The sequence below is a fragment of the Dama dama genome, chromosome 2 (genome assembly GCF_033118175.1).
Source record: "Dama dama isolate Ldn47 chromosome 2, ASM3311817v1, whole genome shotgun sequence".
Taxonomy (NCBI): domain Eukaryota; kingdom Metazoa; phylum Chordata; class Mammalia; order Artiodactyla; family Cervidae; genus Dama; species Dama dama.
Genome location: NC_083682.1, coordinates 4,124,545 through 4,137,157, shown reverse-complemented (window position 1 = coordinate 4,137,157; position 12,613 = coordinate 4,124,545). Strand labels below are relative to the sequence as shown.

The window sequence follows — 12,613 nt, the reverse complement described above, 5'->3', positions numbered from 1 at the left end:
GGGAAGGCTGGCGTGCTGCAGTCCATGGGGTCGCAGAGTCGGACACGACTGAACGACTGAACAACCACTGCCCTACACTTAGTGCATCCACTCGGGGCGCTGATGTGCCCGAGGCCCAGGGATCAGGGTCAGGTCCACCCACATCCAAGGCTTCTAGTCAGCGGTCCCTGTGGTCAGCGTAGGATCTTGGTCAGTGGGCCTGGAGAATGGAGGCCAGGCATTCTATCCATAGTAGTGGCATCTGATGTGGTCAGTGGTTGTTTGAAAGACACAGCCTCTGCCACACGAGCCCGTTCAGAGGGAAAGATCCAGGAGGTGGATCTCAGCTCTGCAGCTTCCAGGCTGTGCGGCTTCTCCTTCTGGGCCTGGATTTCTTACCCAGAAGATGGGGATTGTCGTGGGACTTCCCTGGTAGTCCAGTGGTTAAGAATCTTCCTTCCAATGCAGGACACATGGGTTCGACCCTGATCGGGGAACTAAGAGCCCACATGCCTTGTAGCAACTAAACCTGCGTGCTGCAACTGCTGAGCCCTCGACACACAGCTATTAATAGAAGCCCATACATGGCAACGAAGATCCAGCAAAGCCTAAATTTAAAAAAAAACAGAAAGAAAGAAAGAAAGCTGGCAACAGTCCTGTCTATAGGCATGGAGGCTTCAGGAACGCATGCTAACGTCTGTGACATGCCCAGCAGGGAAGCGAGCGGGGCTGTCTTCAGTGCCTGCCTCCAGGGGTGATGGGGGGACCGATGACTCGAGGTCCATGCGGCCCTGAGCACACACCTGCTGCATGCGCCTCACTCAGTAAATGTCCCCGTCCCTCCAGGGCCACTGCCGTCACCCCATGCAGTGTCCAGCTGAGCAAGGAGGCCCCACTGGTCCCCGAGGGTGGTCAAGGCCATGCTTATTACCCTCCCCCGGCAGGTCCTGGTCTTCATGCCTCTCTCCTGCTGTTGCCAGCCCCCAGATTTCGCTCAGAGGGAAGCACCATTCTCAGCTCCGTGGCTTTGGGGGGACTGACCCCCTCCCCGGCTCCAGGATAGGTGCTGAGAGGCTCAGAGCCTACGGCACATCTGCCCCCTGGGAAGAGTGGCAGGTTCAAGGGTAGATGTGAAATTTAACAGCCAGCGAGACTCTGGGGAGAGATTTTTCTGGAGCTTCTGGCAAAGAGAGCCCTCCACCCTGATCCTTATGGCTCCGGGGGTCAGCACGGCCCTTCCGCTGCCTCGTGGGGGCCACCCCGGGGAGCTTCAGCCACAGAGTGGAGCCTGAGCGCAAGCTTGGTCAGGCAGGAGAGCAGGAGGGGGACCGGGCCTCCAGGAAAGCTGCTGGATCGAGCCAGCCCCTTTGTTCCAGGAGCCCAGAACTGTTCCTTACCATTGGAGTTTGTCTGATGTGGCCTTCCCGGCATTTTCAGAGCTTAACTGCTCCACGCTCTGCATGTTTTTGACCTATTTCCAAAGAAGGTCCCATTCCCAGGTGCCAGGGGTTGGAATGTTCTTGTATCTTTTAGGGGACACAGCTCAACCCAACAGGTGTGTTTGAGCTCTTAGAGCTAGGGAGCACATTCATGGAGCACCCCATGATCTCAGGGGTTCATATCCACGGAGTAAAACGGAAGTTCAGTAAATCCTGGCTGAAGGGGCGGAGACATCTGCCACCAAGTCTTCAGTTCGGTGGTTGTTTACCAGAGCGAGGGGTTCCCCGCTCCATCCCACTCTTTAGTCAGCAGAGGCAGGATCACGTTCAGGTGTCACTACAACCCCGGTGACCCACAGCCCAGCCAATCTTATCACGGGGACCCCCAGGGACAGACCAGCCAGGGCCTGGACGTCAGGTGAGGAGTGCAGTCACCGTCAGGGCTGCAGGCAAGAAGCGACTGTCCTTCTTGGAACAGTGAAGTCCCCACTGAGCCCTTAGTCCTGGTGGCGCGGACAGGACCCTGTCACCCTGGGGTCCTGGCCCGGCATCTGCACGCTGCTCACGTCCTGGGGGAACTGAATACAGCGCTCGCTTTTCTCTGCTTGATCAGACTCACTTGGGGACTCGTTTCCTGGGCTGCAGACCAGTTCCTCACTTCACTCACTAAGGACTGGAATAACTGTGGAGTTGGGACCACCGTGCCTGTTAACTTGCAGCTTTTGACCTCTGTAAACTACAGGGTGTCCCCGGGTAGGGTGGAAGAGACACTCTCCGGGGTGCTGAGCTCAAACGAAAGCTCCCAAAGTGAGCCGTGCCAAGGTCACCTCCTCCAGGAAGCCTTCCTGCCCTCCTTCCCACTCCCTTATTCCCCAGGCAGAGCTGAACACAGCACCCCCCACACACACTTCCAGGCTCCCCGCCCATACTTCCATGAGCCCTGCTCACAGGGTTGGGCGCAGGTGCTGGTCCGTTCCGTTCCCACCTCTACGGCCACAGCCAGGGCGGGTCCCGTCCCATAAATCCGTCCGCCTCCACCCCAATCAGCTAGATGCAAGACTGGTCACACAGACAGGCCGTGAGTTATCAGGAAAATGAGGCCCTGTTCTGGCTAAGAGTGATCGTGCAGACCGCCTGATCCCCACTGTGCTCAGTGAGGCCTGAGGTCGGCCACTTACTGCAGCCGTCGGGTTCGTCACTCAGCTCAACCGGGTGCCCCGCGCCTCCATCTGCAGGGGGTGGGGGCCGGGGGGGACAGTGGCCCCACCTCGCAGGCTTTGTGGACGCTTCAGGAACCTGAGGAAGGTCAAGGCGGCCCTGGGCAGCCACACGGATAAGTTGAGACTTCTTATCCGTCCCCCAGATCCCTCCATTCTCTCCTCACCACTGGGTGGAGAAACACAACGGGCTGAAGGTGAAATAACTAAGTGTGGCGGGCTGCAATCCCGCCTCGGGTGGATGTAAAACCCTTCGGCCATCATGGTGCCTGAGAGTGTAGCCCCAAAGGGTAAGTTCAGCTAGAAGGTAGATTAGTCTGCTTATTCCCAGTTATAATGTTCAAGAAAAACCAGATGGAGTAACTTCAACGTTTAAGTGGAATGGCGTTCTTCTCTTCCAAGTTAAGTCTGTCCAGGCAGCCAGACGGGGTGGATCTTATGGGCCGAATGATGCCCCTACCAACATTCATAGTGGAGAATGGATCCCCAGGACCTCAGAATGTGACTGCATCTGGAGAGGGGAACTTTGAAGATGTCATCAAGGTAGACCCGGACCCAGCAGGGCTGCAGTCCTTAAGAACACAGGACGCCCACGTGAGCACATGAGGGGGAGACGGCCGTCTGCACGCCCCAGAGAGAGGCCTCAGGACGGACTAGCCCTGCCAACACCTGGGTCTTGGATTCCAGCCTCGACTGGGAGACAGCAGATACCTGTTGTTTAAGGCTCCCGGTGTGGGGCATCTGCTGTGGCAGTCCTGGCTGACTGATAATGTGGCACAGAACATGCTGGGGGACTTCCGATGGGGGAAGGGTGAGCAGGCCTTGGGAAACCTGAGCCCCCCAGAGAGGGGGTGAACCCTTGGTGAAACTCAAGGGTCAGGTGAACAGGAAGAGATGGGACGGGATGTGGCAGGTGAGCAAGGCATGGTAACCCGACTGCAGAGGCCTGGAATTTCCCAGGCAAGAAAGACAGGGGCGGGGCGCCATTTCCTACTCCAGGGGAACCTTCCCAACCCGGGGATCAAACCCACGTCTCTTGCGTCCCCTGTATCGCCAGGCAGATTCTTTATACCATTGGCGCCACCCGGGAAGCCGGGAGCCAGGGCATGCATGAGGCTCCTGCAACTCGAAGTCGGCCAGGGGGCGCCTCGGGGGCTGGTTGGCACAGCTCCTCATGACGACATCAGAGGGTCCTCCTGGCTCGGCCCTGCCAGGCACAGGGGTGGCCCCATCAGGACCTGCCTGTCAAAATTCTGTTATCACATCCCCATGGGACAACTTCCAAAAGAGAGCCTGTCTCCTCAAGAGTGAGGTGACCTTCCCCCAAAGCCCCCCAGCATCCTCCACCATCTCATCACCCAGAAGAGCAAGCTTTCTGGACCCCGTGGCTGGAGGCGGCATTGTGGGGTCAGAGTGCGAGCAATGGGGCGGGGACTGTTTGTGCAATCCAGGACATCTTTCTGGTGACCGAGGGTTCCCGGCCACAGGGTATCAGCTCTCGAGGAAAGAGCTGGGCAGCCACAGGGTGAGCACAGGGTCCAGGGGCCCTGAAGACAGCGACAAGGCAGCTAAGCCCCTTGGGATGGGGGAGAGGAACGGGCTGCTGTGGGTCTGCCTGACATGGGGCCACGGAGAGGCCGAGACGGGGTGGGAGGGCAAGGGGGCAGCGGGGATGCGTGCGAGGGGCTGGGGGCTGGCGGCAGCAAGACCGCCCTCCCACGGAAGCCACCTCCATGTGATTAACTAAAGCCGGACACAAATCCAAGAGGGGGCTGCCCCGTGCGACCCTGGTTCCTCCCCGCCAAATACCACGGAAGAAGGAACGAATTCACTAGAAGTCACATCAGAAAGGTCCCAGCCAGCCTTTGGCTTTAAAATATGCTGTTTATTTTTCTCTAATTATAAAAATAATACATTATCCAAGGAAACACAAAATTCCGCCCAGGAACACAACAGACCCCTCCACCCCGCTGGACGGAGATGAGCTGGTGGTCTGTCTCTGTGACAACGGCGGGCTGAGGCCCAGCCCACCCAGAGCTAAGAAGGGGCTGCAGGCCAGGAGCACACGGCCAGACGCGCGGACAGCGACCCGGGCAGAGCCGCAGTGTGTCCACCAGCCTCGAGAAGACGTGCCTCCCTCGGTGCCCAGCCAGCTGAATGTCCAGGCCCCACAGGGACCCTCAGCAGCTGCCAGAGGAGCAGAGCGCACCCAAATGCTCTGGGAGGATTGTAAAAGCTAGAGCGGACTCACAGCGACCCCAAGGTGTCTGTAGGCGGAGCGGCGACCTTCAGATCTTCCCCCGGGACCGTTCTTAACGGCAGGGTACCTCCCCGCACCCAGGGACGTGGAAGGGCACGTCCCTGCTTCTGGGGACAGGGCCGGCCTCTCCTCCTCTCCGCCGGATGCCCGCATCCACGGAGGTGTCCCGGCTCCCCGGGACAGGGCCGGCCTCTCCTCCTCTCCGCCGGATGCCCGCATCCACGGAGGTGTCCCGGCTCCCCGGGGACGCGGCCGGCCTCTCCTCTCAGCCTGATGCCCACGTCCAGGGCACAGGAGGCGATGAGCACAGCGCGGACTGCGGGCGGGGACCCGGGCCTGTGGGTGCGGGCGTGTGTCCTGGGCCGGGCACCAGGAGACTGGTGAGCGCCAGGGCCGGAGTCCCAGCCCTTGGACGGGGCGGTCTCTCAGGCCTCGGGTTCCTCTATAAACCATTCGTAACGTCCGCCTCGTGGGCTCCCGAAGGGGTGAAATAAAACACCAGGAGCAGGTCACAAAGCGCTGGCGCATCTCGAGGCTCAGTACACGCCACAGTACCCGTCACTCCTGCCGGGCCAACCCTGTCTCCTCATTTTTAAAAAACGGCCCCTCTGAGCACTGACCAAGGCCCGGGGAGTAACAGGGGTGTCTCTTCCATCCAGAGCCAGGTCTGCATCCAGCCAGGCCTGCCAGGTGGCGGGGACCCATGAGCTGGAGGCCTGGACCCTGGAGCGGAGACGAGCAGCCTTCGAGGGCTCTGCCAGGGCCGCGCCCAGACTGCGGGGCAGACAGGACCCGACCAGGGATGGGCTTGTGTGGAGGGGCCCCTGGAGGGTGGGTGACGGAGGCCACACAGGGGGACCTCGGGGAACGGGGCCCTTTCACCGGCCAGACTGGAACCGACCCTGCAGAACGATGAATCCTCCTCACTGAATGCCTTTAATCACATTTTTCAACACTCAACACAGGAACATCTGCTCCTTGATGTCCTGTCTCTGTTCATCTGTCGTCCTCAGAATGAAAGTCCAGAACCTTCCGTGCTGACTTTAAAGTCGGGCTGAACGTTCAGTAATGAACAAAACTGGAAACACAAGAGGAAAAAGGTGGCTTTTTAAATGAGTGCAGACTTCTCTCTCTAGGCCACCACCCTCCACGGGGTCCTCGTGCCTGCTCCCCAGATGGACCCGGTTTCCTCACATCGAGGTACACGAGGACTTGCTCTATGGACCAAAGACACGGCACGGGTGGCCCCAAAACCGTTAGCAAGGGGGGCCCCCAGGGCACCTAGCCACGTCTAAGACAGGCACCCCGATCAACAAGAAACACATGGGACACAAACCTGCTTAAACTTCCCTCTAATTCTGTCTAAGTCTTCATGAAGTCTATCGTAAGTAGGGTCATCGTAAGGGAACTTCTGAATCATCCCAATCAATGCCTCTAAGACCTTCATCTTTTTGCTGTAAGACACAGAGAGAAAGACCTTCAGTCCCCGGCACGGCAGGCTCGGCCTATGCAGCCAGGCGCCAGGCGCGCTCCTTAAGGCAGTGGTGCTGAGCACGCCGGGGTTCGGAAGCTGGCAGCTAACTCAGTCGTCACTGAACAACCTTCTCTCGCCTAGCAACGGGCGCCCGCCCACCCCTGCACCCGACATCAAGTGAGAACCGCCCTCACTGGGCCAGCTGCGGCCTGGACCAGGGGCCGAAGCAACGAGCACCGAGACCACCGGTCCCCAGGCCTGACCCTGGAGCACAGGACCAGAAGGAAAGAGCGCGGGGCATGGCCACACCTGTTCCCATCTGGGGGGTTTCTCGGATCTGGAACCTTCACACTCAGGGCCTCAGGGAGGTTAACAGCAGGTGAACACCAAGCCTGCTCCGTCCACAGTGTCTGCTATCTGAGTTCAGCCCTCTTCCCCAGAAAGACAAGGGGCTCAGCCTTGAGCAGGATTGCCCTAAGGAACTCAGGGACTTCACAGCTCTGGGCCTTGGCATCCTCATCTGTAAAATGGGGCCCTGACGGCCACCTCCCAGGCTCAGGAAGATCAGTAATCCAGAGAAAGCCCAGGACCTGTCGCAGAACAGCGCTGAGTAACCGTCAGTCTCCACCACACCCTGGAGGCCGGGGCTCCCACTGGAGAGGGCAGGTGCCCTTCTGGGTCACGGGCAAGCGACCCTGCCCACCTCTGATCACCGGGCGTCAGGAGCATACTAGTATCTGTTCCCAGGGAATCTCGAAGGACTCATCCTTGGGATGAAGCGACAGCCCTTCAAAGCGACCAGGACCGCTCATGTTTGCTGCTCTTAAACCAGTTTACAGAATTACGACAGCTGCCTCTCGGGGAAAACACAACCGCGTAGCATCACAGCGAGCGAAGGAAAGCGCCGAGGCACTCGGTCGCCAGTAGACGGAAAGCAGGTGCCCTCACGTGGGGACGGCTGTGCGTGCCCACACGTGGGGACCACCGCCCACTCTCAAGTCCGTGAGCAGCCCCGTCCGACGGCCAGTTACCGCAGCTGCGCCAGACGCACTCAGCCCGGGGCATGGTCAAGGCTGGTGCACGCCCCGGGGGTGTGGCCCACTCAGGGCTCCAGTAAGGAAAACGGGGCTCCACCGGCCCGCGGGAGGGCAGGGGCATCTCGGGGAGGGTCAGAGAGCCAGGGTCACCCGCTGGATACCCCATCCTGCAGGCTGAGACAGGCTCCCACCACCTTCTCCGGGGTGAAGAGTCCCCGGCTTCACCGAGTGAGCACACCCAGGGCAAGCGTTTCTCTTTTAACATCATTACTTGGAACATAAAGCAGCGGAAGGACCTCTGTCCGCCTTCTATTGTTTTTTTTAAAACTGTAGAGACTCAGAAAATCCAAAAATCACTCCTCTAAGATAAACGTGTTTAGGCTCTGCTGGTGGGGTGGGGGCAGTGGGGCTCCCACCAGCCCTGACCCAACCCTCTTCTGATGGAGCCTGGGGGCACGGCTCTAGGACAGGGGGACCCCTGCCCCGGGTGTGAGTTGGCAACCCCCCAGATACAGGAACCTTCACGCCTTCCGTGAGCCGCAGACACCAGCGCAGGGAGAGGGGGGGCTACTGGGGAATTCCATTCCAGGCGCGTCCTGCCCACCTTCAGGACCGGGAGTGCAGAGGCACCTTCAGCCCTGACCGCCCCCAGGGCTTCCACCCACCGTCCCAATCAGATCACTGGCTACCCCGCCGGCCCGCTGGGTCTTTAGAGGAAAACCCCCTCGAGGTGGCCCTGCATGACGGACGAGTCTGGTCAGCTCCCACTGGCTCAGTGATGGGACAGCTCAGACAGCAGCGACCCCAGGATCACCCAGACTCTGTCTCGAGCATCCCTGCTCCGACACGTGAATATGGCAGTGGCACAAGTTCTAGAAATTCAAAACATTCCAAACAACAAGTCACAGGGACGGGGGAATGCCAGCTTCTGCGCTCTGTCACTCACGCTCCTGGAGCCTCTCCCCGGCCAGGCAAAGCCACCGGGCATCCGAATGATGCAGAGCAGCCACCGAAGCCCCACGTCCACTCCCCTGAGCAGCGGGACAGCCTTGCACGGAAGGGTGAAGAGTGAAGACCGCAGGGGGGGGACACGGTCCCGGGGGTTCAGGAAGAGGCACCCCGTAAGAACAGGTTCAGAAGGCTACAAACGCTACAGAGGACAGCTAACGGCTCCTTAGTGCTTCCAGGCTGACACAGCAAAACACGTGGACTGGGTCATCTCGTTAGACCTTCTGGCTACATTAAAAGTCCCGGTGACGACGGAGTCACCGTTTCTGAGCCTGGACCACACCCAGACTACTGTGCTCTGTTTATCAGAAGCTCAAAGGAAACGAGACGATGAAATCGCTTCCAACCCGCCTTGACTGGCAGGGCCACTGAACGTCACCAAGTGCTTGAAGGCCTCCAGGGAAAAGGCGGGGGAGATCAGAGGACTCTTGGGAAAAGAGTAGGTGTTCAACACCCAGAACAGGCCCAGCACATTCTAGGTACTATTTCCTGTAAACCTCGTAACAATCTCGTGAGGTTACTTCAGCCCGATTATCTTCTCCGTGTTACAGACGAGGAGACGGGGACTCTAACCACCCACGATCAGGGTGCACCACGGAGCTGCAAGTCCGGCCCTGACGCTGAAGAAGGAAGCAGGCTCAGCTCTACCTGTCTCTCTCAGTGGCGCAACCGTGCAGGAGGCCTCTCCAAGCCAACGCGAAGCCTCGGTAGCACCCGATCTGTGAATTGACGAGACATTGAAGAGTGTGATGAATAACCAAGCGCTGTATTTGATCTAATTATCAGGCTCTCAAAACTAAGGTGGCGGAGGGCAGGAGGGGGCACAGGGGCGCTGCTTCTCATACTGTCCTGGAGCAGGAACTGGAAGTCAGAGGTCAAGTCATCAGCGGGACAGACGGCCTCCAAGGTGGCCTGCTGGGCCCCACCTCCCCGCTCCGCTGGTACTCGTGCCTGCGTGGTCTCCCGACTGTATCGAGTGGCCGTGATGAGCAGAACACAGAAGAGGAGGCAGCATGTGACCTCTGGATTTAGGTGTTAACAGGCAATGTCAGCTCTGCCCTGCCCACCTGGGCCACCCACACAGAGTCAGGAGGACACTAGGGCGGCCCTATGCAGACGTCCACGTGCTGAAGACAGCCGAGGGAGCGGGCCATCTGAGAAGCACCTCTTCTGGCCCCAGGCAAGCCTTCGAGTGGCTGGCAGCCCTGGCTGACTCTTAGCTCCAGCATCAAGGGGCCCTGAGCCAGACCAGCTGGCTCGGCTGCTCCTGGACCACAGGCCCCCAGGACCTCTGTCGGATGAGCAACACTGGTTGTCTTAAAGCCACGTGGCTTGTGCTGATTTGTTTTGAAGCCACAGATGCCTAACACAGTTCCGATGGCCTCAGACTTCGCTGTTTACGGCCAGTTACTTGTAAGTGAGGGCCTATCCAGGACAAAAGGCAGGAGAAAAGGAAAATCAGGGATTTTACGGAATTCCAATGTAAATACAAATGGCACGCTGTCACACAACACGGGGCGCTCACTCTCTGCAGGAGGCCTGACATCCACTGAGGTGACGAGGGGCTTGTTTTTTCTCCAGCCCACCCGACTGCATCATCGTCACACAGCCACATGCTCTGCAGGCTCTGTCCTAGGAATATGAATCCATCAACAGTCTATCTAGCCTACTGCCATTTTAAGAGGCCTGAAACTGTGGCTTGATCATACCGACCATCAAGGTAAACTGTCAACAGTAAAAGAACAGGACTCCTTGCTAAGTGGCGGGGGGGTGGGGGGCGGGGGGGTCCCACTCACTTCAGATCCGACTTTAGCTCCATGGAGCGTGCCGTGCTGTCTCCCTTCGATCATACCCAGGCTGCTTCCTTCTTCATAGCCTTCCCGGTACCCTTCCCCGTGAAACCTGTGACGGAGAAGCAGCAAGGCTGAGTAAATACAGGAGAAAGAGGATTCTTCCTGGAAAAACTCTTCTCCTCCCCACGACCCAGACCTAGACCCAGACCGCAAGACGAGACCTGGTATCACACGAAAACAAGAGAGCCTGAGCCACAAAACCTAGGTCCAGTGTCAGCTCCCTCCTGAAGCCTCTGCTTCTGAAGATGCTGTATGTCTTGAAGCCAGATTCAGCTCTTCTACAATGAGGAAGCCGGGCTGAATCAGGGATTCCCAAACTGGGCAGAATACTGGAAACACACAGAAAATCCCAAAGATACAAATTCAGGAGCCTCGCCCCTCATATTCAGTAAAGCTCAGGAATCTGCTTTTTGAAATCTCCCCAGCGACTTAGTCAGCAAACCCAGTTCCGTAAGTCTGTAAGCTAGACTGTTTGGGCAAGTGCTTCAAAACAAACAGACAAGGGAAACTGTTGTCTGCACCAGGCTTTCCATCACACCTCAGGAGCCAAGCAGGGAGAAGTGCCATCAGGGCACTGCAAAGCGTACCATGACTGCAGAGACTGCGGGAGAATAAAGGCTCTGACTTACAGGGGCCGGCAGTGGAACTGTCACCAGCACAACCCACAGGCCACCAAAGTGAAAGGGGCAGGCTGGAGCCCCCGGTGAGGCCAAGTGTGTCACTCCCACTTATCCTGGCTCCCGCCCTGGGAGTGACCTTGCCTCCCCATCTCAAAGACGGGATCTAGTTCACAAGTAGGGATAAAATAGATAACGGGGGGTACAACGTTTAGTTCAGCATGCAGCTCACAGCAAGTTCCAAATGAACTGTCAGCGACTGATCGCTTACTGCTCCCTCTTTCTCACGGTCGTCTATCGATGTCTCAAGCAGGCCGGGCACTGGAAGACAGCCATCAAAGCAGCCAAGAGCCCCGCTCCTTGTCATAGCCCCGAGGCGCTGCCCAGGGGCTCAGGAGGGAAAAGGATGACGCCTGACACCTTGATGAGCCTGTCCGTGAATGCGGCCGTCTGCCCCACCACTGAGGAACAAGAGGTGGGCAGCGCCTAGATGGCAGAGGTCCGCCCCACCCGAGGACAGGGCGTCCCTGGAGGGAGGCAGTCACCAGGCCGAGCAGATGCATGGGGGCAGCCCCGGAGGAGGGAGGCGGGTCCGGAGGAGCAGCTGGGTGCCTGGCGCTCGCCCGAGAAGCCGACGAGTAAAGTAACAGCATCCTGGGCCCTCCCGGGCCGGCCGCCTCTGCGGCCCCAATGCGCTCCCCAAGGGCCGCACCCCAAGGCTGAGAGCCAACATGCCAGGGCGGGGGGCCCCGACCCACCCACCTCTCATCTGCCATCACGACAGCGTCTAACATGTCCTGCTCCCCAGCCATGGCGGCCGCCGACCAGCCCCCGCCCGTCGGGCTCCGCCGCCCCGCGATGGAGCCGCGGACACGCGAGACCACAGCGTGGCGCGGAAACCCCGGCCACTCGCGACGCCGAGTTCACTTCCGGGGACAGCCGCGCGGGGCAGGCCGGGTAACGACGGCACGCCGAAGGGTTCAGCACGCGCCTGCGCGGGCCCAGGGCGCGTGCGCGGCGGCGGCGGCGGCGGCGGCGGAGCCTCTGGGCGGGGCTAGGCGGGGACGCGGCCCCGCCCCGAAGCCCCTTGACCCGCCTCCCGGCTCGGGCCGCGAGCTAGTCGATCGGTCCCCGCCTGGAGCATCCACCTGTCTACGCCGGGCTTACCCATGATCTCACTTTCCCAAAACCAGGCAGAGGCCACCGAACTGCCAACAGCGGCTCAGAAAGGACCAGGGAAAGAAACTTGGAAAATTTATCAAAGAACCAAACCCCTCCCGGAACTCTGGCTAAGAGGCTCTGGGCCCGTGGGGTTTGGGGGGAAAAAGTTCCAATAAAGGCAATTCGTGGAATGGAGACAGTATCCAGAGAAAGGTGGCCCGGTCCCCTGCCGACCCCGATCCACAGCCGAGGGCCACCCTCCAGGACCAAGTCAGACTTGAGACCCCCGCCTAAAAGGCCACTGAATCCACGATAACAGTATTCCAGGGCCTTTGGGCTTTTGTTTGTTCCAGAAACAACGCAGGGCTGACCAGACCCCCAGGGAGTCTGAAACAGCAGCAGGTGAAAGGAACAGCCTAGGTCCTCTTAACACTCAATGAATAACTGTTGGCATCCATTCTTAAAACTTTAGAGTTCTTTGAAAACTAGAGATAAAAGTGTTTGTGGTTTTATTCTTGCGGTTGTTTTTAAAGCAAAAGCAGAAAGAAAGTGAAAGTGTTGGTCGCTC

General features: G+C 58.9%; 1 protein-coding gene across 5 annotated transcripts; it reads right to left on the bottom strand.

Moving 5' to 3' along the window:
- Nucleotides 1-4,499: 4,499 nt before the first annotated feature.
- LTO1 (LTO1 maturation factor of ABCE1) lies at nt 4,500-11,820 on the bottom strand. 5 transcript variants are annotated; one of them, XM_061161731.1, is made up of 6 exons: nt 11,647-11,820; nt 10,429-10,596; nt 10,211-10,316; nt 9,063-9,133; nt 6,232-6,349; nt 4,500-5,973 (listed from the first exon to the last, which is right to left on the bottom strand). In XM_061161731.1, exons 1-6 carry the CDS (start codon nt 11,694-11,696, stop codon nt 5,905-5,907), a joined length of 582 nt encoding a protein of 193 aa, XP_061017714.1. In that variant the 5' UTR covers nt 11,697-11,820; the 3' UTR covers nt 4,500-5,904. The 5 variants fall into 5 exon arrangements, with proteins under 5 accessions (XP_061017714.1, XP_061017733.1, XP_061017723.1 ...); XM_061161750.1 differs by lacking the exon at nt 6,232-6,349; XM_061161740.1 differs by lacking the exon at nt 10,429-10,596.
- Nucleotides 11,821-12,613: the final 793 nt, after the last annotated feature.

Bases quoted from the DNA above. Each gene is read 5' to 3' on its own strand.
- LTO1 (XM_061161731.1), bottom strand. From the start codon at position 11,696: ATGGCTGGGGAGCAGGACATGTTAGACGCTGTCGTGATGGCAGATGAG. The intron at 10,597-11,646 runs GTGGGTGGGTCG...GTGTGTTTCCAG, and splicing joins GTCGTGATGGCAGATGAGAG to TATTCTGCCCAGTTTGGGAA. The intron at 5,974-6,231 runs GTTTGTGTCCCA...TTGTGTTTCCAG, and splicing joins TTAGAGGGAAGTTTAAGCAG to TTTTGTTCATTACTGAACGT.